The sequence below is a fragment of the Tribolium madens genome, unplaced genomic scaffold (genome assembly GCF_015345945.1).
Source record: "Tribolium madens isolate multiple individuals breed KSU strain unplaced genomic scaffold, Tmad_KSU_1.1 Scaffold_3;HRSCAF=73;Tcas5.2_LG2, whole genome shotgun sequence".
NCBI classification, from domain to species: domain Eukaryota; kingdom Metazoa; phylum Arthropoda; class Insecta; order Coleoptera; family Tenebrionidae; genus Tribolium; species Tribolium madens.
In genome coordinates, this window is record NW_025401006.1 from 2780464 (window position 1) to 2804033 (window position 23570).

At 33.6% G+C, this 23570-nt stretch overlaps 4 protein-coding genes across 6 annotated transcripts in view; 2 read left to right on the top strand and 2 right to left on the bottom strand.

Annotated features, from left to right (window-relative positions):
- Positions 1-1586: 1586 nt before the first annotated feature.
- LOC123008141 (aminopeptidase N-like) lies at positions 1587-6317 on the top strand. Its single transcript, XM_044403781.1, has 8 exons — positions 1587-1699; positions 2875-3039; positions 3186-3628; positions 3677-5075; positions 5273-5475; positions 5525-5836; positions 5890-5971; positions 6019-6317. The coding sequence occupies exons 2-8, from the start codon at positions 2878-2880 to the stop codon at positions 6178-6180; spliced, it is 2763 nt and encodes a 920-aa protein (XP_044259716.1). The 5' UTR covers positions 1587-1699; positions 2875-2877; the 3' UTR covers positions 6181-6317.
- A 710-nt stretch (positions 6318-7027) lies between these two features.
- Positions 7028-9416, bottom strand: LOC123008142 (ubiquitin carboxyl-terminal hydrolase 1). The gene is made up of 2 exons (XM_044403783.1): positions 9263-9416; positions 7028-9202 (listed from the first exon to the last, which is right to left on the bottom strand). The coding sequence occupies exon 2, from the start codon at positions 9186-9188 to the stop codon at positions 7365-7367; it is 1824 nt and encodes a 607-aa protein (XP_044259718.1). The 5' UTR covers positions 9189-9202; positions 9263-9416; the 3' UTR covers positions 7028-7364.
- A 1013-nt stretch (positions 9417-10429) lies between these two features.
- LOC123008139 (aminopeptidase N-like) lies at positions 10430-20188 on the bottom strand. Of its 3 annotated transcripts, none has more exons than XM_044403780.1 (13): positions 20076-20188; positions 14383-14710; positions 13439-13768; positions 13235-13390; positions 12890-13189; positions 12662-12845; positions 12192-12614; positions 11969-12146; positions 11463-11922; positions 11246-11413; positions 11003-11146; positions 10871-10952; positions 10430-10824 (listed from the first exon to the last, which is right to left on the bottom strand). In XM_044403780.1, exons 2-13 carry the CDS (start codon positions 14604-14606, stop codon positions 10663-10665), a joined length of 2811 nt encoding a protein of 936 aa, XP_044259715.1. In that variant the 5' UTR covers positions 14607-14710; positions 20076-20188; the 3' UTR covers positions 10430-10662. The 3 variants fall into 3 exon arrangements, with proteins under 3 accessions (XP_044259715.1, XP_044259713.1, XP_044259714.1); XM_044403778.1 differs by lacking the exon at positions 20076-20188 and adding an exon at positions 17563-17979; XM_044403779.1 differs by lacking the exon at positions 20076-20188 and adding an exon at positions 15297-16036.
- Positions 20189-20598: 410 nt separating this feature from the next.
- LOC123007668 (homeobox protein Hox-C4a) overlaps positions 20599-23570 on the top strand; it is a 5865-nt gene continuing 2893 nt past the window's right edge. The window contains exon 1 of the mRNA XM_044403078.1: positions 20599-21051. Coding sequence (XP_044259013.1) covers positions 20628-21051 — 424 coding nt within the window. The 5' untranslated portion in view covers positions 20599-20627. The remainder of the gene's footprint in view (positions 21052-23570) is intronic.

Genomic DNA, 23570 nt, shown 5'->3' on the forward strand with positions numbered 1-23570 from the left:
TTTTCATAAAACTCTTCTTGGACCCATTCTGATCTCAAAAATTCAGTTGATCCTCTTTTTGGCCGTATTTTTTTTGTTTATTGATTTTTTGAGTGTATACATGGACAAGTAGGATTTTTTTGGTTTCTATACAGGGTGTTCGTTTTTCGAACTCCACTATGGCAATCTCAGTTGTTATAACAGATGCGAGAAAACTACATTTTTGGTGCATTCGAGCATCTTTTATTGTGTTCTTTTGCTTTGCGAAGAATAAATTCTAGTTCATCACGTTGTTTCTACTTCAAAACCTTTGTTTTTAAGTAGGTAAGCTTGACGGAAATGTGCCTTCCAGATCCAAATTCAATTGAACTGTCAAAATTTAGTTTGTTACTTAAAATTGTTGGCGTTTTTTCCAAAGCACTTTTCGCAAAAACGCATGTTCTTAATTTTGATCAGCATGTAAAATTTGACCATATCGTGTTACATCGTTGTAACCAGGAACAAGAAAACTTTTCAAAAATACAGAAATCAAATATGGCGTCCATACATATAAGAAAATCCAAAGTTTGGTGTTGTAACTCTGATATCAAGAGCGCCATGGAAAATACGATGACAGATTGGGATCCTTGTAGGAAAGTGCCTTAAGAACGTCCGAGTTAAAAACGTCTAGGTCTTTTAGTTTTCGCTTGAAAAAATGAAAACAAAAATTACAAATTTCTGTTTTTTTTTTTTAATTCAGAAAGTAAAAATGACATATTAAATTTTCTTTCAGATTATTGTTCAGCATAAAATTCCCAGCTTTTTGCTAATTTAACCGACCTCGTACCTGTTATAATAACTGAAATCCCCATGGTGGAGCTCGCAAAACACCCTGTATATTAATATATATCGGTAATTGTTATTTTGTGGTATTTTTACAAAAATATCTTTGCTTACTTAGCAACAATTGTTATTATTTTTCCAAGATTTTATGTCACATAATTATGTATTACAAGCAAATAAATAAATAAAATTTTAATTTTTGCTTAGATATGATTGGTTTGCTAGTTGGGAACCATTTAAAATGGGCGGAGCATTAATCTTAATCTTTATGATGGACTATAATAACTTTAATGGCTATTTTTCAGTGCTGTAACCAGTATCTACCTGATCTACCTACTTTTAGTGTACTTAATGAATGACAAATAAAAAAGCATTAATGAATGATAGAAGTTGGTCAATGTTTGTTTTTTAAACCAGATTGTGACGTGTTTGGGCAGTTTTTTAATTTATTTGAAGTTTATACTTATGTATCCCTGTGCATAATTAACTTAAAATTACTGAAAAATGTATTTTGATCCAAGTCTGATTATAAAAAAGACAATATTTTTGTTTATGTATCACGTAATTGTGCAAACAGCTTAATAAATTATGTAAACTGTTAATTGGCACATTGTATAATAAAAATACTAAACCTAAAAAGAGATTAGAACACCTAAATGATCAACCATAGTGCTAAACGGGAATCTGGTGGTATTTACAAAATCGTAGCTAAACAAAAATTGATATAATAGGTACGACGTACTATGCAAATTAACCAACTGCTTACGTTTATATAGAGAGGGGCACAAACTGGTAGCAAACAGTTCCAAGTGAGACGCCTATCGCGTCTCAGCCAATCTTTGTGAAAAGTTAATATCAACCAGTATTATTTTATTGCTTGACATCGCATAAACTCAAGGTAATATTGTTAAATTTTGTTGATTAATAAATTTGGTACAATAATTTTTCAATTACTCAAAATTTGAATAAAGCAATTTATGAGATTTTTTTGTGTTTTCACAATAAATTTCACCAATGAAACAGTTAGAATTTTCTTCATTTGAGAATTATGTCATTGACATCACTACCTGTGCGTGTTGATAATTACAATATTAATGGCATTATGCCATTCAAAAACAATTAAATTATATGTACACAATTAGCCAACGCCTGTAAGATGAGAAGTTTTATCGGTTTCTAAATCTAAATTAAACTAAATGAATTAAAAGGTTATTTGTTTTATCTATCAGTTGCACCACTGAAACAAAGTGGCGTTTTTCACTTTCTTTTATTTCTAATAAGAGAAAGCATTCTGTAGGAGTGCCAAGAATAATCTGATGAAAATACAGGATTGGTCTATGCCGTAACTAAAAGTTTTAGGACCAGGATGTAGTGCATTTATTTATTATGCATTGACTAGTGGCCCAAAAGGCTCATTTTCCTATTAGGGCCTCTTCACGTGCAGCTATCATTCTATTCCTGCTCTTTTAATTGTGTCGATTATGAATATAAATTGAGCAATGTGTGAAAATCGCGTTACATTTAATTCGTGTCTTATTATTCTTTGTTTCCGTTATGTAAGAGTTTTAATAGGAAAATAATTGGCAATAGATTTTTAATCAGTGGTAAAGTTTCTTGGGAATTTAGACCGCACACAAATGTTGCAACTCATAGTTTAATATAGGAAAATTTTTGTAAAGTTTTTGTATCGTTTAAGTCACTGACCTGAAATGAGCTTTAATTTAAAAGCAGAAAAAGCTTTTTATCATACTAATCTGATCGACATGCTGATAAACATTTGTGTCGTCTAATTCTTATTCATTTTGAGATAAAAGCGCTGAAAGCTGGCTTTTTTCAAAAGTGTCATCAAACTCTTAATTGCTCTTAATGGAGAGACTTCGAGTTGAATTTTCACAAAAAATGTGTTTTGAATACTGGAATACTCATCAAATTCGCCGGCAATTAAAAGATTTATTATTCATGAGATATCATGCGATAATGGGGCATACTTTTCTATTTTTTTTTAATTGACAAATTTCCAAATTGACAGTTTTATAGGTGTCACAGACCTTGAGGTTTTTTCTTATATTTCAGAAAATGACTCGATTGGTTTGCTTTCTTCTTTGTTACATTTTTGTAATAAGCGTTAATTCCTACCGCCTCCCAACCAGCGTACTACCAACAAATTACAAACTCCAAATCCTCTCTCACCTTGGAGGCCCAAACAAATTTGATTTCGAAGGAAAAGTAACAATTCAGGTACGTTTTTGTGCTTGTTTTTATTCATTTACTGTAGCGTTTCTAACCTTGTGTCCCCTAAAAATACCTTTATTGCATTAACATTCAAAGCACTTTTCAATTTTACGGATATTGGCAACATTGACCTACATTAATAACTATTTCAGCTAACTTGCCATGAACCAACACATAATATCACTCTACATGCGAGTAATCTGACAATTATCGATGACCAAGTAACTGTTGAAGATGTTTCGAGTTCGAAACCCAAGTCCCTTAAAGTCAAAATTGTGGAACTAGATCCTGGGAATGAGTTTCTCATTGTTAATTTAGAAGAGCAACTCCAGAAGGATCACAATTATCAACTTTTCATCCCTTATAAAGCTATCCTCGATGATGGGTTAAAAGGTTTTTACAGGAGTAGTTACACTGATGAGAAAACGAAAGAAAAAAGATGGCTCGGAGTTACACAATTTGAAGCAATCAGTGCCAGAAGGGCATTCCCTTGTTTTGACGAACCAGGAATGAAAGCAACTTTCGACATTACTTTAGGTCGCAGAGCTCACTTAAATTCAATCAGCAACATGCCATTGATTGAGTCACAACCAATGTAATGGGATTTTTGCATTTACATTTTTTTTTCAAAATTTTGTTCCAGTAAGGAGAAGGAGGGTTATTTTTGGGATAAATACCAACCTTCGGTCCCCATGTCGACCTATTTGGTTGCATTCATGATCTCCGATTTCGGATACAAAATGTCGGAACCGTCCCAAAAAAATAACGTGACTTTCAAAATTTGGGCCAAAAGAGACTCTTTGGATCAAGTGGATTATGCAAGAGAAGTTGGACCTAAAGTTTTGGAATATTATGAGGATTTCTTTGATATTAAATATCCTCTCCCCAAACAAGATATGGTTGCTATTCCCGATTTCAGTGCCGGTGCTATGGAAAACTGGGGTCTGATCACTTATCGTGAAGCTCTTCTACTTTTTGACCCCAAAGTTACTTCTCTGACCAACCAACAACGCATCGCTAACGTCATTGCCCACGAATTGGCCCATCAATGGTTCGGCAATTTGGTCACAATGAAATGGTGGACTGACTTATGGTTAAATGAAGGTTTTGCCACTTACATGGCAAGTCGTGCGACTGAACACCTCTATCCTGAATGGAAATCCTTCGAAGACGATGCTGTTAACAACATTTTGAGCGTTTTCTCCTTCGATTCTCTTCGAACTTCGCATCCGGTGTCGGTCCCAATAGGACATCCGAACCAAATCGATGAAATCTTCGATACGATTTCCTACAAAAAGGGTTCTTTCTTGATCCGGATGATGTCACTGTTTCTCGGTGACGAAACTTTGAGAAAAGGTGTGAGTAATTATTTGAAGAAGCATAAGTATGCGAATGCCGAACAAGACGACCTATGGGAATCCCTGACTGAGGAAGCACACAAAAATGGCGCACTTCCGAAAAACTTGACTGTGAAGACAGTTATGGATACTTGGACTGTCCAAACCGGATATCCGGTGATTACTGTTACTAGGGATTATAATAAAAATACGGCTGATATCGCACAAGAAAGATTTTTGAAAGATGAAATTAGGCAAAAGTCGGAAAGTGGTTGTTGGTGGATTCCACTGACTTACACTGATGCCAAAGAACATTCTTTTGATTCAACTAAACCAAAAATGTGGTTGTCGTGTGATCAGAATGTCACAACAATTGGGAATTTGCCGAGTAAAGATTCATGGATTTTGTTCAATATGAAACTTGCAGGACTCTACAAAGTTAATTACGACGAACATAATTGGAAATTATTAACAGAAACTTTAAACAGTGCAAATCACCATGAAATTCCAGTTTTGAATAAAGTCCAACTGATTGATGATTCGTTTGATTTGGGGTGGACCGGCAATATTAAATATGATGTTGTTTTTAACTTATTGGCTTATCTTAAATCAGAGGAAGCTTATTTGCCATGGAAAACAGCTTTAACTAATATTCATTCTCTGAATCGGCAATTGAAGAAAAGCGTAATTTATGGCGATTTCAAGGTAAGTACGAATTTCTTCAGTGAGGTATACCTTGCTTACTGAATTGGTAGAAACTAGAAATAGGAGAGAATTTCAAATACTCGATTCTGATTGGATACTCGGGTACTAGACCGATAAACATCCAATTGGAGTTAAGTATTTCCCCTACTTTACCTTTCTCTACAATGTGGATGAAGATTACATGAGAATTCTTGTAGAACTACATGAAAAAATTAGTTCATCCAATTTACGAGAAAATTGGAGGACTCAATGTCCCGGAGACCAAATCTGGTCAACTCGATGCTGTTAAACATCAAGTTTTGATTGACAAATGGGCTTGTAAGTTCGATGTTGCCAATTGTGTGGCTGATGCTACTGATTTATTCCATAAATATCAGAAAAATCCAGAAGACAAACATATGTAAAGATAAATTTTTTCGCTTGCTCTTAAAAAACTAGGTATATTTTAGTATATCGAAAGAAATGAGGAGTGTTATTTTCTGCACAGCTATCAGAAATGGAGGAGAGAAAGAATGGGACTTTTTGTGGCAACAGTACAAAAAATCCAACGTCGCTTCTGAACAAAACACCATTTTGAGTGCCTTGGGTTGCACAAGAGAGCTTTGGTTGTTGAATCGTTTCCTGGAATGGTCGATTACTCCAAATTCGGGTATCAGGAAACAGGACAGTTCTTCTGTTTTCAGTGCTGTTGCCGGTAATAATGTTGGTTATTACGTGGCCAAACATTTTTTAAATACTAGGATTAAGGATATATACAATTAGTGAGTATATTTGATTTTTTTTACAGTTAAAGTCTAAAGTAACGGGTTTTTAGTTTGTCACAAAATGGTCGTAGATTGTCACGGTATTTGTCGTCGATTGCTGCCCAAACAACTGCGGAAAGTGACTACAAAGAGGTGGGTAATGTTAATTTTTACCCATGTATTAAAAGTGAGTTTTTTAGCTGCAAAACTTCGTAAAAGACAACCAGATGTACCTTAAAGAAATAAAACACGGCGTGGAGCAAAGTTTGGAGACGGCGAAATTGAATGTTCAGTGGCAACATAAACACTTTGATGAGATTTCGAATTTGTTTAAGAAGTTTTCGCAAGAAAAGACAGATTGAAAACAAAGATTTATTAACTAATTAACTTTTTTAAATACAGTTATCCTACAAAAAATATATTTTATAAAACATGTACTTAAGAAAGCAGCTTAATTTGTTTTAATTGTTAATCGAATGTATTTTAAATTAAAGAAAAACCGTTCTATATGCGCTGTTTGTTCTTTGTAAAATGAAGGAATGGTGTGTATGTAATATTGAGGACCCCTTACCACGTTTAATATTTTGTTTCTATCTAATATCACGAATTTTATGATATAGGCATATCGTACCTACCGATCTAGTCTACATTATAATACTGGTCAAAATTTTCACTTTCATTGGAATCAATTCAAATAATTGCACGATCATGTTGTGTGAACTTGCAACCAGAAGCAATTTATACAATTCAGTAACACCAATAAGTTAATAATTCCACCCAGCTTTACAAAAAATGTAACACTGCGTAAATACGATTTTCAAGCATTTAGTCCAATAAGGGACAATTTCCCTTTCGACACTACTAACGGCTAATAAAAATATACAGAATGGACCAATTAACTGGTCAAGTCCAATTTGTATAAATTTTGTGATTGTATACTGTTTCTTCAGTATTAACACTAGACAATTTTTAAATAAATAAAATGAATCGCCAAATTCCAACAAGACGTTCGAAATTTTTATTGAACAATGTTACAGGGTGTTTCACAACATTGATCATTACAAAACTCGCGATAAATTCCAACTTCAAAGGCAAAAAGAATGGTGTTATCACAACGATTTGATTACAATAATTTCAGCTTTCTGTGCCGCCAAATAGATGCAAGGTCGTATCATTTAACAATATATTCATGCTGAAAAAAATTAATAATTAATTATATCCGTTTTATTTGGTGACATGTTACAATTACATTAAAAATATTTTTCGGTTTTTCAGCATTTGCATAAAATTGCGTAACTCAAAACGAACACCCCGAACATTTTAAAAAGACTAGATAATTTTTCTATACTGAAGCAAAAAACAATATTGCGAGACAATTATTAGATCATTTAGGAAGTAAAGTAGCGTAACAAGAGTATAACAGAATTACAGATCAATTTATAGTAGTATATTATAAAGATTCTTTGAATATCACATTCAGTTAGTCAATGGGTTTTTGTACTTCCTAAATAATTGATTCTTACCTAACAGTGCTTCAACGAAAAAATTAATCTAAAGGTATATCAGTTATTTTTGAATAGAACAGCAAGTAGGGCGTTGACGTCGAGTTGGGTTTATAAGACAACTCTTCTTTAAACTCTTGACTCGTAATTGGTTTGACGCTTTCATCATCACACTCCAACCACATATCCTCGGACCCGTTAAAAAAATCCTGTTCGTTCTTCCGAGGATACGAGTTAACAACGTTCTCCACGACATTTTTATTTATTTTAACACCACAACAATCCATACTTTTGCACATCCTCACACCATTCATCACACTTTTCGACAAAATACTTTTATTCTCACTGAGAGACCCTATCGTCCTCGGTTTGAAATACTTCAAAATATTCAACGACTTCTCGCTGCTGCTCGCCGACAAGCTTCCCTTGGGCATATTCCTGGAGCACTCCGCGTAGTCCTCAAAATGATCGGAGGCTTTCACATAAGCGATGTAGTGCCCCGACGCCATGGAAGCCCCCAGATGCATAATAACGCAACACAGGCGGTACCGATGCGGTGGCGTCTCATCCTCCTCGACGTTACAACACGATTCGCAAAAACACGCCATTTCCAGCGGCGTCGGGAGGTAAGTGTTGACTTTCTGCACTCCTGCGGAAGACGTGGTGAAACGCTTGAGTTGCAGAACCATAATGTTGGGCAATTTCTCGAAAAGGACGTCGCGACTAGCCTCGTTGTATCGCTGGCACTTCTCACAGAGATATTTATTCGCGTCGCACAATTTCTCACTGGTCACACACGCTTTTCGGTAGATTTCACTGGCGGTGTCCGGCTCGAATTCGGTGTCTTTGACGGAAATAGGGACCGGAATATCGTAGAAAGGCTCCTTGCGCTCGGTCACACTCTCACACTCGAGACACTTGGTGCGTCGAAGGGTCACACCCTCAAAATCCTCCGCGACGAAATTATACCCTAGCTTTTTTTTCGCGATGTTATCGCCGCCCCCGTCGACCGAACACGCGTCTTCCGTGTCGGTGACACTAGAACCGTTCACTTGCTCTTCACTAATGGCCTCTTTCGCATTCTTTTCCTTCTTCTTATGGGTGATTTTCCACGAGCGACGGACGCTCCAAATTTTGCTACTGTTGGGGGAAGGAATGATCTCAGTTTCAGTCAACAAATCGGGGTTTTGCTGCACTTGTTGCGTTAACAAGTCACATGTCTCTCTTATGTTATCTAATAAGTAAACAAGCAGCTCATGGGCGTCTTGTTGGTGGTTACCTTCAAAAATCGAATTTGCCTCCCTAATTGCTTGCAAAAGTGCAACAGGTTGATAGGCGTCGTTCGATTCTTTCACTTCCAAGTTGTGCATTGTTACGTAAAGCTCATGGAGCTTCTCAGTGACAATTTGGACTTTTGATTTGGGTATAATGTCAGAAGTACTGAGGGAGAGTAAATCTTTACTGCTGGTACTTCTAGAGCTGGGGCCGGTGATGGCCCCCACGTTGCGTCCCAAAGATGACGTCTTCGCTTTGGTTTGACTAAGGCGTGAGCTCACTAGTGCCAGATCTCCAATTAGGTGGTGAAGGTTATGTAAAAAAGTTGGGGCGTATCTTAGAGTGTATAAAACGCTGTTGAGGAAGCACGTGTTGCCCATGTTAGAGAGAGTGGCAACTGGGAAATCCTGGGCCGCGTCGTTGCCCCTCTGCTCGGACCGATAGCCGTTCAACATTTCCAGCTCCTGTCTTTTACTAAATGGAGCTTCTAGAAAAGAGCCTTCACGTTTTAAAAACTGTTTCGTGGTTTGATTTGCGGTCGACAGACGTAGTTTGCTACGCAAAGGTATGACGTTATCTTCCAGAATTGTCATCTTCTTTTCCAAACCTGGAAAATTCGTTCAATCGTCGTCTTTTGTTTTATGGATTTTGGGGTTTTTAGGCTTACATGTGTAACGGTGGCTCAATCGTTAGTTGGTCGGTTAGATAAAAATTGGAGATTTAAAGTCATTACAATGGAAAATTCCAAATTAATAGCAATAATTAGCAATCATCAGTAACACACTCCACACCGGAGACTTGCTCAACATTTCCTCAACGGATTGGAAATTAACAACGTTGCGGAGCTAAAAGCACTAGATTTAATTAAACACGCCCTGTCAACAACAATCGGCGGGAAACTTAAATTTTATTTGACAATTTTCTTCGAAATACTTTATTCCAATAAAAACATATACATATACCTAATGCATATAACCATATTTAATGTAAAAAATCTAAAAGTAAAATTTCCTAAAACTTCGTAATAATCATTTGTTCGTCAAATCAAGTTTTATATTCGCTTTTAATGCAACTAGTGTTCTTTTTTTTGCAGGGACGCAAAAAATATGTATTTACAAAATTGGCATTGTTTTTGTACTATAATCCAAATCCTGGCAAAAATGGCAAATGCAACTCTTAAAATGATCTTTTTCTCCTCTATTATACAAACTTAAAGTTGGCTATGATTTCTATTAGTGGCGCTCTCTAGCCATCAACCTAAAAACACAAAATAGAAATTTTTAATTTAAAATTTCAGCTTGATAAAATTTAAAAATTAGGAAAACTGGTTATAATTCAAAGTTCTGTTGTAATAATGAAAACCTAGGTGTTTGTTGTGTGCTTGAAATATACTCGTACTTCATTCATTTACAATTGGTCAATTTCAAGGTTGAAATTAATGATGAACAAGCTGTTTAATAAACTTTAAAAATAAGACGTTTAAACGCTTTTCTGACTTAAGACACGTATTAAATTTATTTATTAATTACGAGTATAAAGCAAAAAGTTACTATATTATGGATAATAAAAAATCGAATCATGGTAAGACAAAATTTTACGTGGTTTCAGTGATTATATGTATACCTATTGTGATTTTTAGAAACTTCTACAAAAGACAAAATAAATACCCAGAAAAACACTTCTATATCATTAAGTGTGCCGACCATAACTTTAACACCTGCAACTCCTCCAACTAGTCCAAATTCAAAATAAAAACTTTGTATGCAATTACTGTAATTAAAGATGAGCAACAACGACTGTTATATTAAACAGAAAGGGTAAATAAAACATTATGTCGTATTATTATTTCTATTAAAAATAAATTATGAAATTGTTTCGAAGTGATAAAATAGAGTAGAAAAAGCACAATAAAATATTAACAAGATGTACAGTTACACAACTATCACTTTATATTCTCTTTGGATGTCGAACATTTTGTTTTTGTTTATACAAAAAACGCGCAATAAAGTTAAAATGTAACAAAAAGTAATACTAATTTGTCTAGTAATTATCTAAGTTAATTAGTAATTACGCATGGAAATGTTCTTTATTATCAATTAACCACTTTTCTACGTTCTGATAATTCTTTTTCATCCAAGCCACGTTTCCTCGTACTCTCTCGATGGCACTATCGAATGCTTGACTTGCCGTACTCAAATTGTGTCTGACTTGATTTCTAAACCTTATGAGCTGAAAAGGAATTTTTTAAATGTTCGCAAAAATACGCAAAAATTACCTCGGAGAGTTGATACTCAGTAGTCATAAATCGCGGTAAACTTTTGACCATTTTGCTGATAATATTGAAACCTTCGCCGTAGCTAAAATTTGGGTAGTTTAGGTGCGTCAGATTTTGGAGATTTGCACTTACAATGATATTAATTTAATCCAATTCGTTCTCAAGAAGTCAAAAGCTAAGGTACTGGCAATATTGTTGTCACATACTGATTTGAAAACTCTGTCGGCATCTTGAATTCTTATACTGGAATGATTGCGGACCAAATTATCCAGATACCTGTTAAGTGTAGTTGTATTAACTTTATTAATTATGAAAGTTAGAAGAAATTAGTTGTGGCAGACAGAAAGACAAATGAAAATATATTTCAAATAATACCTTGAAAGTAACCATTTTTGGGTAGTACATCCCAATGCGTTTAGAAGAACATTTTTTTCAGAAACTGAAGACGTGTTTAAATATCTGTTGAAAGCAAATCTCCATTCGGCTTCACTCCCTTGTCTGATAGCTGTACAATAAACAACATCACGGATATTTGGAGGAATTCTAAAATCAATTATTTAAAGAGTGTTTCTAGTTTCAAAATTTTACTGACGGTCTTGCATATTCCATCCAATCCCTAAACATCCGATGGGACGTAATGGCACACTCGGAATCTGTTTTTCTGCAAGCCCATCTCAAAACCATTTTACGAATCTTTTGATGAAGATAATCTTCAGAATTATAGTCCAAATCTGAGTTTACAGTTCTGTAAGTATCTCTGAAGATAGTCGATATGAATGATTCAAATAAACCAAAAGCTGGAGTTGCTGATAACATGTCACTTAAAAATTCCAGTTTTTTGAAAGCGACATTTGTTGGAACAAACATGATGAATTTGTCACGAAGGGCCATATGTTGAACTAGTTTTAAAGGAATATCATAATCTAGTAAATTTGCTCGTGCAAGGTCCATGGAATCGCTAATTAATTGGGCTCTTATTATGGTAGGTAGTGACATTAGGTGTTGAGTCAGTGATTTCCAATTAGCCTCGTCGTAATTCACGATGTAATACCCTAAGAAAAAAAAATGCAAAAACTATGATTATTTAAATAAAAATACCTGTTTGATTAATATTGACGAGGTACCACGATGTTGCATTAAGATTTAAAGTGATCATAGGTTCGTTTTTTAGCCACACTGTAGGCTGAGTTTCATAGTTCCCAAATTCTGTGGTAACAGAAACTGGGACCCACCATGTGGAACTATCATTTTGATTATTTGTAAATAAAAATCTTTTCTACAAAAAAAAATTGTATAACTAAAAAACTAATTTTATTGTTACCTGAGACAAAATTAATTTTTGGTTTGCTCGATCCCTAATAGCTGTAATAACCGGAAACCCTGGCTGATTGGTCCAAGATTCCATCACATCTTTCACACTAATTGACGAATCTAATGCCCCTTTTTGGTGCGCTACTTCCGTCAGGGCCCCAAAAAGATCATCTCTGTTACCATTACCGTATTCATATTTTCGCAAATAATTAGTAAGGCCAGTTTTGAAAGTATCTTCCCCAAGAAAATTACACATCATTCTGACAACAGCGGCACCTTTGGCGTATGAAAGCTCGTCGAAAGTTTGCCGAATTTGCCGACTGTTCTTCACTTCGTACGAAATTGGTCTAGATGATTCTAATGCATCAAGGGCAAAAGCACGAGCTGTTTCGCTGAAAATAAACTCCGCTTTTATTCTCCATGCCGGTTCTGCCTGTAAAAAAATGCTGGTTTCTAAACAAAACAAAGAAAAAAACTTACAAACTCCGCCCCTAAATATTGCAAAAAAGTGGCAAAACCCTCCTTCAACCATAAATCGTTCCACCACTTCGGGGTTACCAAATTACCAAACCACTGATGGCCCAATTCGTGCGATAAAATTGTAGCAATGGTTCTTTTACTATCAACGTCGGGCTCATCGGTGTTGTACAAAAGAGAACTCTCTCTAAAATTGACTATAACTTGGAGAAAATTTTATTAAAATTGTACCTGAAAGTGATCAGTCCCCAATTTTCCATCGCGTTATAGCCGAAATCTGGGATCGCAACAATATCAATTTTAGGTAAAGGAAACGCAATATTGAAATAATTTTCAAAATAGTGCAACACTTTCGGTGCAAACTCAGCCGCGTATCTCGCCTGGATCCTTAGAGACTCCCTCGTCCATACTTTAATCAACTTATCCGAGGAGCCATAAGCTTGCAAATTGCTAATTACAAAAGCGACTAAATAGGATGGCATTTTCGGGGTTGTTTCGTAATAATCCCAGACCCAGGTTCGATCATTTTGACTAAAACCAAATCGTGATTTTGTGCCAAACGGGAGAAAAACATACTCAAAGTCAGATTTTTCCAACGGCATGTTTGCCAAAGAAGTCATATTTGACGGTCTTCCAATTATGAGAGAAAAGTTTGCTTTGAATAAAGGCTCATCAAAGCAAGGGAATGCCCGGCGAGCATCTGTCGGAGAAAATTGGGTACTTGCCAAATATCTAAAATACTAACACTTAGAAAAGTCCCAAAGAGCGATTATTTATTACTTGACACTATTATTTTCATCATATTGGCTTCGGTAAAATCCTTGCAAATGGTTGTTTAAATGCCCGACATATGTTAATTCGAGAGTGTACATAATATTTTTATCTAGAGGCTCGTCCAAAATTATTTTGTATCTCTCCCCTGGAACGTAATCCTGACTTGAGATGCCTAGAGGAGTGTTGCTTTTAACCGATCGCACTTTTACTGATTGTTTATCAATTTCAATGTCTTTGACGTTGAAAATAATTCGATCGGTTTGTTCTTTCACATTCAAGGACATTGTGACAGTACCATCGAAAGTTAGATTAGGCAATAGTGGCCTTACTTGAATTCTGGAAAGGTAATAATGATTTCAAAATCTCGTTAACTCAAAAGCAAACAACAATTAAAATATTTATTTTGGTTGTTGCGAATATCCTTCACCTAGATTACTGAAAAATATCAGATTCAAAAATAATTTTTAAAAAATTAACGTCATTCCACCCAACTGCTCCTGTTTATGCTTTCAGCAAAATACGGGATTGGTTTATTTGAATTAAAAAGCAATACGATGAGCTTAAATTGAGACAAGAGTAAACAATGGCGTAACAGCAATGAAATAAATCACCGTCATACTTCAGCTAATTATAGACTGATCATTTTTTTAATAGTGCATCTACGTTTCATGGTGCAACAACAATGACCATATTTAATAATCTGCCATTTGTGCTTGTTGTCCTTGATTAGACCGAACATTTGTCATGACAGTAAATGTCTTAATAAATAACTTAGCCATGATGTGTGCTAAATAAATCGACACTTGACTCAAATGAGGATCAAATAAAAGTTCAATTTTATAGACAACAAACTGTTTGTTAATTTTTACTGTGGCGAAAAGCGGATACACTTAATTGCATTATACTTCCTTATTGCAGCAATGACAGCTTCAAAGTGCCGAAAAACCCACCTATAATGCATCGGTTCTATACTCCTAGGAAGCCTTTCGTCAATTTCCAAAGTGCTTGGAATATTAACTTTTGATAAACTTTCATCAGATATGCTTGGCAAGCCATCATCGCCTACCCGTAAGTCACTAGGTCGAGTATCAGAAGCTTCACTACATCTAGGAACAACGAAGAAAAACACTAATAAACCTACAAGTATTGCTAATAAAAGGGCTCCTATCGCCATTAGGGCGCAAAGGGATTTGGGTATGACTAAACCGTCAGGTTTTCGGTTTACGGTGTATTTCTTTTGGTTGCTGTTGTTTTCCAACTCCACCGCAGTGGGCACACCTGGAAAAACAAATTATGAAATGAGTGAGTGATTCAAGAGGTGAGCAAATGTTTGAATTGTTCACTCTGTACACGAAAATCGTAAAAAGTGATTTATGATATTAATTTGCACATCGAAGATGACTAAAGGTTTTATGGTTTTGAGGGCCTTGAAGCGCTTTGCTCATCTAAAAGAGCAAAGTCTCAAAAAATTAAACAAAAAAAAAACTGTATTGACATTAATGGTTGGGAAAGTGTGAAAAGAAGCCACTAGCCGGGTGTTGAAAATGCGTGAAATGCATTTTCGCACAATTAAGAAATGGAAATGGAACGTAAAAAATCTATTAATAAGTCGATAAAACGCGACTGATTTAATTGACTGTCCAATTTTTGCGAATTGGGTCAGAATAATTGTGTGGCGTTTAACCTTTGAGGCGACATTTGTGTGACATTATTATTTTTCCCAATAAACTTTTTATTAGGCCGTTCGGTGTTTCTAGGTCAGTTGCAATTAGTGTAATTAAGGCACGAGTGCGAAAACCTTTGGGAAAAAATAAAATATATTTTTTTAAATAAACACATTGCTCCGAAAATAATTCGAAATTACCGTGATTATAGTGTCCAACCATGTTTTTCTTTCAGTCACTAATTAGCGCATTTCACTCTCGGCGACGTTGGACTGACGACGTCCACCCGGTGCACTGACGCCGATTCCGCTACGACGCCGGAAGTCCTAAACTCGCGCAGATTTTCTTCAAATCAAAAATACACAGTTCACACATCAAATTATTGTATTTTGTCGTCGATTTTATTTTTAAAACCTTGTTTACAGGTTGGCAGTTGCGCAACGCAATGAGGTAAGCTGCAAAAGAAGATGCGATCGGATGTGAATGCCAAGATTTTCACCATTTATTGGTGTAGACTCGCTTCAATTTTATTTTGCATCGTAACAGTTAAGTGATTTGTTTACAAACACGCATGAGGAAGTGGATGCTCTGTGGCCGTTGACTGTCTTATGGGTTCATGAAGAAGCTAATACATTTGACCAAAGCCGACAAAGGTCAATACCGCATATTCTATTTTTGAAATGTTGCCATTTCTCCCCTAATGTCGCAACCAAAGGTGTGCATGAAACAACACACTCAATTTTACTGCAGCATTTTTACAAATATTTAGCTAGATCAAGGGAATCAAGGCGATTTATTTTTGTAGCTTTTACACAATCTTCCGGTATCTGCGTGATGACGCTACGATACTCTTAATTGAATTGAATGAAACTGATCGATTGTTATATCAACGTTCTTCAAAAGTAAAAGATCAAAATTATTTATAAAACTTTCCCAGACCTGAAACAAATTTGCGATCATAATCCGATTTAGATTTGGCAATTTTAATATCTAAAAATAATATTTAGTAACATCAAGCAAACATTACTAGTTTTATTATATCCACCTACATAATAAACAATTAAAAAATAAAGATCTATTTTATGTAAAACTAGAGGCAAGAAATATATCTCTAACAACATGTGTAGAAACTAAGAATTCAAAGCGATGTTTATTTAACAATTTCTGAAATGTGTCTATTAAGCTTGTCATATTATGAAACACGATATTAAAACTGTATTTTCGCTGATGAGTTATATAAACTTACAAAAATCCCTAATAATTTTTATTTTGAAAAATCTTGCCAAACAGTGCATCTCCTGACAATATTTATTATCGCCACATACGTGCGTGTTAATCAATTTACCTCGCATTAAACACTTGGTAAAAGATATCAGAAATAACTTGCTTAAAATTAAAAAAATCAATTAAGCGCAGGTTAATTAATAGTCCAAAGTTTACATTCTTAGCTGAAATAATAAACAAAACGGCGACTAAAAGCAGAATTAGAACGGAAATTGTATAATCGATCGTTAAATTTGGAATTACTTGATTCGGAACAATTTTTCTAAATGATTTTTGCAAAAATCTAGTTTCGGCAAACCACCAAAAGCTATAAAAAATTATTATGGTTATGACTATGAAAACATTTTGCAGAACACAATATAATTATTTGTTTATGTAAATTAAAACCATATCTGCCCACATTTATCAAATTATTGACTATAATTCCACGTGACGTGACCCATATCTTTCTTCTTTAAAAAATTATTAATTAATCAACCTTTAACTTTAAAAAACCATAAGAAAATTGTAGTCTGTTAATTGAATAGAGATTTTGATTTTACCATATTTTACAGAAACGTAAAAATAAATAATGACTTTAGTAATACGAATATTTACATTTACGTATTTATAAGAATAACAGAGATAATATTAGCGATGACAGTCTATCCTTGACAATGACAACAATGGTTTTAATTAGAGGATGCAATAATCTGTTTTTCACACATTGTGAGATAACAAAAGATACATAAGTATTGTGATACAATTTTAGTATAGCTTAAGAAAATCTTAAAATAGACTAATCATTGACAAAACTAGATCACGAATGGTTATTTTGTGGAGAAAAAAATAGGGAAGGAGAGCTATTCAATATTTAAGGGAGGAGTGGCGAAATTAAACATCACCCGATGGCATCACAGGAAAAATTTAGGTCATGGACAAGTAAAGCGTCGCTGGAAAGACAATATTCCATTAGTATCAAATTCTCAGACATTTTTTAATAACAATAATTAACGACTAGATAAGACTAGACTATATTTTAATTTAAAAGGTTAATAGATGATAATATATACCGGCAGGTGAGTGTGATAGTGCTTTTGTTCCTGAGATAAAAGTGTTGTAATTTTATTTATTACTTTCCAGTTTAATTAAGAAAAAGTGGATTGGACACTTTTATGGCAATATAAAAAATGGAATACTTACTAGAGTAATCAGTCCGGCCCACCATTTTGTAAATTTTCAAAAAAAGTCTTCTAGCGTCTAAATCACCAACACATACCAGTCTCACAAGTTGTTTGAATCCGAAGAAGGTGTGATGTAAAGTCACACATTTATCTAATTTATTAGCAACAAACTAATCAGAATAAGCACGTTGCGTACAGATGGATGAGTAATTTCATTCAAATTGATTCACTCAAAACAGTGCACCTTATGGAGCGACATTTTAAAAACGGCCGGTTTGCCCACACGTTGTTCATTCACCTTAAGTTGCTGCTGTTGTGACAGCAACTAAATTGTTTGGTATATAGACAGTGGGACAGTTCTAGTTGTTTACACAACAAATGTAAATTATTTGGTTTAAGCACATGTGTTTCACACAGAAAACCTAGAAATAATGTACTGGATTTATACGTGTGGGTATTGTTATCGGCATATTTAACAAGCTCAAGATGATGTCATTTTACGCGTAAATATAATTTTATTGCTTGCTTACCCGCATTGTTAACGAAAATTTTAAGTTTATAATGAAAGATTCGAAGATTCAAAAATGATTTTGTAGGACATTTGATGATCCCTATAAACCACTTAAAAGTCAACATTGACAAAATCAAATTGTAAAATTTTCATTAACAGTTATGACATAATGTCGAGGATGACTTAGAGGATATGCAACAAAAATAACAACAATCATATTTATTTCTAAGATTCTTACATTAATAAAAAAATAAATTACTTAAATGCTTTATTTCATTTCTGTTTAATTAACTAATTAGAACTAATTATAAAAAAAAGACAGAAAATACTCATATGCTGTCTTTCTTTGTTTCCAACCTAACGTTATGGGACATAAATATTTAATAAATTTATTTTCGTAATTCTAAAACTTCTTTTAAACTTATTTGTAAAGAGACATGTGGAAAGTGAATTTATAATTAATACATTTAAAAATATTTTGAATAGTTTTACACTTTTCCTACCGCTGTTACTGCTACGTTACTTTATTTACTACAAAAAAATAGCTAAATTAGAATATATATTGTAAATTTGCTAACAATTTTAACTCCTTTTAGTGGTCAAGACAGCTAAATCATAAATCATCACTTTTTTTCTTTATATTTACCAATTCTTAATAGCAAAAGAGTTGAAATTAATTGAGTAAGTCCATAAGTGGGCCTTTGACATAAAAGTCGTACCTGATTTAAATGTTTCTGTCTTTCTCTTTAAGTTATCACTTATCAGTATAAAAAAGTGTCATGTGGGTCTACTTATTATGCGTTAAATGTTTCTACCATTAATAAATTAACTTCCGATTTTTGTAACCGCTTTCGTACTCCTTTTACGTATGTTTGTATATGTAAGTAGAGCTTTGATTGCATTTTAAATAAACAACATAATGTTCCTAAAACGGTTCCAAACCCAAACCAATTTTAATGGGAGTATTACCCCAACTTACAGTTACAAAATAATAATTTAAAGACAAAAAAGCTTGATATTAAATCTGTTTTTTTGCACACTTCCGCTTGTTTGCGGAACTTGAGGACGCGCCCAAAAGCTCATAAAATTGCACTAAAGCTAATTTCCGTGAAGGAAACAGTCGGATCGTAAACAATTTCATTTGGTCAAAGAAGTCAATAAAATCTTTGACAACTCCGAAAATAAACTTACAGGTGCACCATGCGCATTTTATTGACTGTCACTGAATAAAATCTGGGCTAGATAAAGTGTTAACGCTTCCACTCGACTAAACGACCATTTTTTATACGCAAATCTTTGATGATGAGTTTCACAGACTGAGATTATTTGTTTCGAAAAAAATCTTGTTATGGCATGATCATAATTAAAATTTACCGAGTTTTTTCAATTGAAACACAAGTTTAAGCTTGTAATACGATAGTTTGAAGATTTTTCACCGGTCATTTGACTGTGATAAATGTCCCTTGGACGACCGTGGGAGGGTCCAGCTTATCACGTGTGGTCCGGAATAATATTAAAATTAAATTTCCTGTCATACATTTTAACAGTTAGTCATCACCATTCTTTTAATGGCGATAAAATGATCTCATGTTTGATAGAGAATGCACCAGAATAAAAAACATTTGTTTCACATAAATTCCAAAGACAATACAAAAGACACTTCCGGCCAAACGCTAGACTGCTTGTCGACCGTGAAACGTGATATTTTTCGTAGTTTTCATGTAACAAATTTCAAATTTGTCACTAAAATGGGAATCTCATTTTGTTGAAATTATTCAAGCGGCGCCTACGGCAAAAAAAACATCCCCTGCGGCACCTCTAATATCCTTTTTTCAGGCAATTAATAAAATACGAAATGCGGCGGCACTACTGATCCTAATTTAAAACGTAAACAATTTTGGAAATGCTGACAAAAAGCGAAAATTAATGTGTGAACTGAATTCAGCCACTGAAATTTATTGCAAGACTAAATTTAACAAACCTGGGTTGGATTAAAATAATAATGACAATTTATAACTTACCAATTCACACACAATTTTGCTTGAGCAATAGATCGACACTGGAAACTTCCTGATGTTTCTTGTTTCTTAAACAAGGTGACAAAAATAGGAATAAACTAGTAACTAGTCGTGGAATCTTGAAACTAACTGTAGTGTTTTGATCGAGATCAAATAAATCAGGTGAAGTGGTTTTAAAGAAAAAAAACAAGGTTTTGTTTAATTTATTTGTTACTTATTTACAAGGTGAATTATTTAATAAATTTTTTTAATTAAATTAAAATTAAATGATATTTAAAAAAATGGATCACGACTTTTATTGTCTCATTTAGATTTTTTGCTTGTTTGGCTAACAACAACATCCCTTGTTAAAAAAAAAACTCTCACCTCATAACTCATCCCAGTTTAATGATCCCGTCCAATGATATTTTCAACTTATAAGATCCCTCCCCCAATCCCTGGAAAAATCTGTTCCATTGGCTGCATCCAAATGTGTCTCATGTAAATGAGATGTCCTCAGAAATTCACACAGTCTGTGTATAAAATTCTTAGTGGATGTTTAATTAGTTTGTGACGATGTATTTTATCAAAAGCGAAAATGAAACTTTCTCACCTGAGCTTACGAAAGTTTTGATGAATCCTTTGCAGTCATACAACAGTGATTTGTTAAATTATTTCTCTCATACCAAATATTCACAAAATCACATGTTTGATAATAGTTTGATGGATTTTGATTTTGGAAGTAATGAAGTTGGGGCAAGTTCCTCTCATCAAAACTTTCAAGATTATTTTTCGTATCAGAGGAATTATTACAGACAAGATTTGGTGGAAACTGAGAGAAAATTTTTGGGAAATGATTACACGAATTTTGAGACAGGTTTAGGACAATTGGATTTTCAAAACGAGTCGTCCACTTGTTTGCTACATGACTCAGCGAAAGAAGCTTATCTTGATGACACCTTAGACATACACAATTCATCTTATTCAGACAATTCAGCAGGTATATTTTTTTATTATTTTCATTAAGTCTGCTTTTGAAATCAACAAATATAGTAAAAATTAAATAAACTCTTCATCTAATAAAATACTTTGCAACCGGGAATTAGATGATTTAAGCCACCGACATGTTCTAATTGCAAAAAGTATTTAAAAGCGTCGTTACATCATAAAATTAGGTGGGTTGATGACGCTATTTAATGCAAAAGCGGTTTCTTTTGATGTTATTTACAAAATATTTATATTTGTACGAGAAAAGCAAACTCACATAAACACATGTATTAGATCTAATCTAAGAAAACAAGTTCTGCAAAATTTTTATTTCGTAACATTTCTAACTAAATTTTTTAATTTAATTCCGCCTACGCTTTGTACGAATTAAGATTTAAGGAGCAACATTCGGCTTAAGTTTTTCAAGTCACGGACGACTGATAAATTGTCTTTTGCTTCCGATGACTCAACTTTGAACACATGGGTCAACATTTAGGAAATCTGTTGTGATTGTTTTTATAAGGGTGTGATTTATTGTAGGTATGTTTTTGAAAGAATGACACCCTATTTAGTTGAATTTTGTGTCGGGAAAGAGCGGAAATTATAAAATTGATACCTACGTTTCGATGAAACTCTATTATGGTTACTTACGTGTTTTAAGGCAATAAACGCAATTTATTTAAATTTAAAATATAAATTATCGCACTGTTACTATTTTTAAGGTCATCATTATTCTATGTAATCATAAAACTAGTTTTCATAGTTAAATGGTATTTGATATAAGGCATAGGTGTGTAACATCTAATAAAATCAAAATTAGACATTGTAAAAAATACAAAGTTTCTAGAAAAAATGTATGCAGTATTTAAATTGTATATCGTCTGAAATATTTTTTATCCGCAGACGTGACAAACGTTTATGACCACTTTTATGACTATAAATGTAACAAGTACAGTGTCGAAACTAAGTATTAATTGACTATAGTTTTGCGCCCTTAAAAGTAGAATTTTTTTAATGTTATGTTATGATTTCTGTTAAAAATATTAAAATCAAAAAATTATGGGCTATACAAACAATACAAATAAAAATGTACGAATTTGTTAAAATTAAACCAAATTTAAAAATTTATGAAGAAATCTTTCTTGCTTTTGCAAATTCATTTATTATTTCATCATAATTTAAATTTTGTGCAATATCTACAAAAAAACTGCAAAGGAAAAACATATTTTTGATTCGAGCAAATCAGTGAAAAGAAAATTTAATTTTTTTCTTAATTTTGAACTTAATATTTTTCTGCTTTTTAAGTCCTATCACATTGGCAATTTTATTATTTTATCCACAATCACTCTATAAAGAGACTTTATTCCACACTTTAGATGAGTATAAAGTAACTTTATTAATAAAGTAACTTTATTCCACTGTTAGTAACCAGCGCACCGCGTAACAGCTTACTACGTTTAACTGAAAGCACATTTGGCGTGACGTTTAAATGTCAGTTTAATTTTTAATTAAGTTTGGAATYATTTYGGCCTMTGAWTGTGGATYAAWCGTTATATTGCAYTCGTGTGTTAGTCGCGTTTTATCCACTTAAGAAAATTAACCGCTCGAACTGACGTTCTCGCGGTTAAACATTCTTGCGTGGATAAAACGCTATCTAACACACTCTTACAATAAATAACTATTAACAATGATGTCACTTTGACAAATGAGTTAAGCCAGTTAAATAACAAAAATCTTTGTGAAAAACATAATGTTAATAAATCGAAACTAAATGAAACAGTTTTAAGATAAAAACCAAAGTCATTTTTAACAAGAACTATCATTATTTAATTAATAAATTAATTGTCAAAGTGACATATAGTTGTCATATAAATAAAACCGTTAATGTGATGGGATTTAAAAAGCAGAGAAAAATTATTCTAAGTCCAAAATCAAGAGAAAAATTAACTTTTCTTTTCACTGAATCAGAATAATAAAGTTTTAATTACAGATTTGCTCGTTTCAGATGAAGCAAAAAATGTTTTTCCTTTGCAGTTTTGGCGTAAAAACAAAGATATTTTTTTTCCTCTTGTAAACTCAATCCGGAGACATACTGTATATGAACGTTCAGCTTCGCCACATAAACTATCACTTTTACTTCTAATAACATAATATACTATTAAATATCAACCCACATATACCTATGTTTTAGTCTAGTTAGAAAGCTAAATGATAAAAAGACTTCCTGACAATAAAAAAATAGACTGTAATGTGTTTTCTTTTATTTACTATTTTACTTATTTAAACCGGGCGCCACCAACTTTTTCCTAAAAGTTGGAAAAGAACTGTTTGGAGATGTTCTCCAGGTTTACACTACATAAGAATGCCTTTCCGGCCAGCTTTTATACAGTGGAGAGGAATGGGGAGGTTCGATTGATTTAAACACAGGTGATTGAAAAGAGAAATTTATTTAGTAACCATAACAACAGTAACAACAGATAAAATAACAAACTTTACAAAACAAAATCTAACTTGGACCTAGTGAACCCTAGC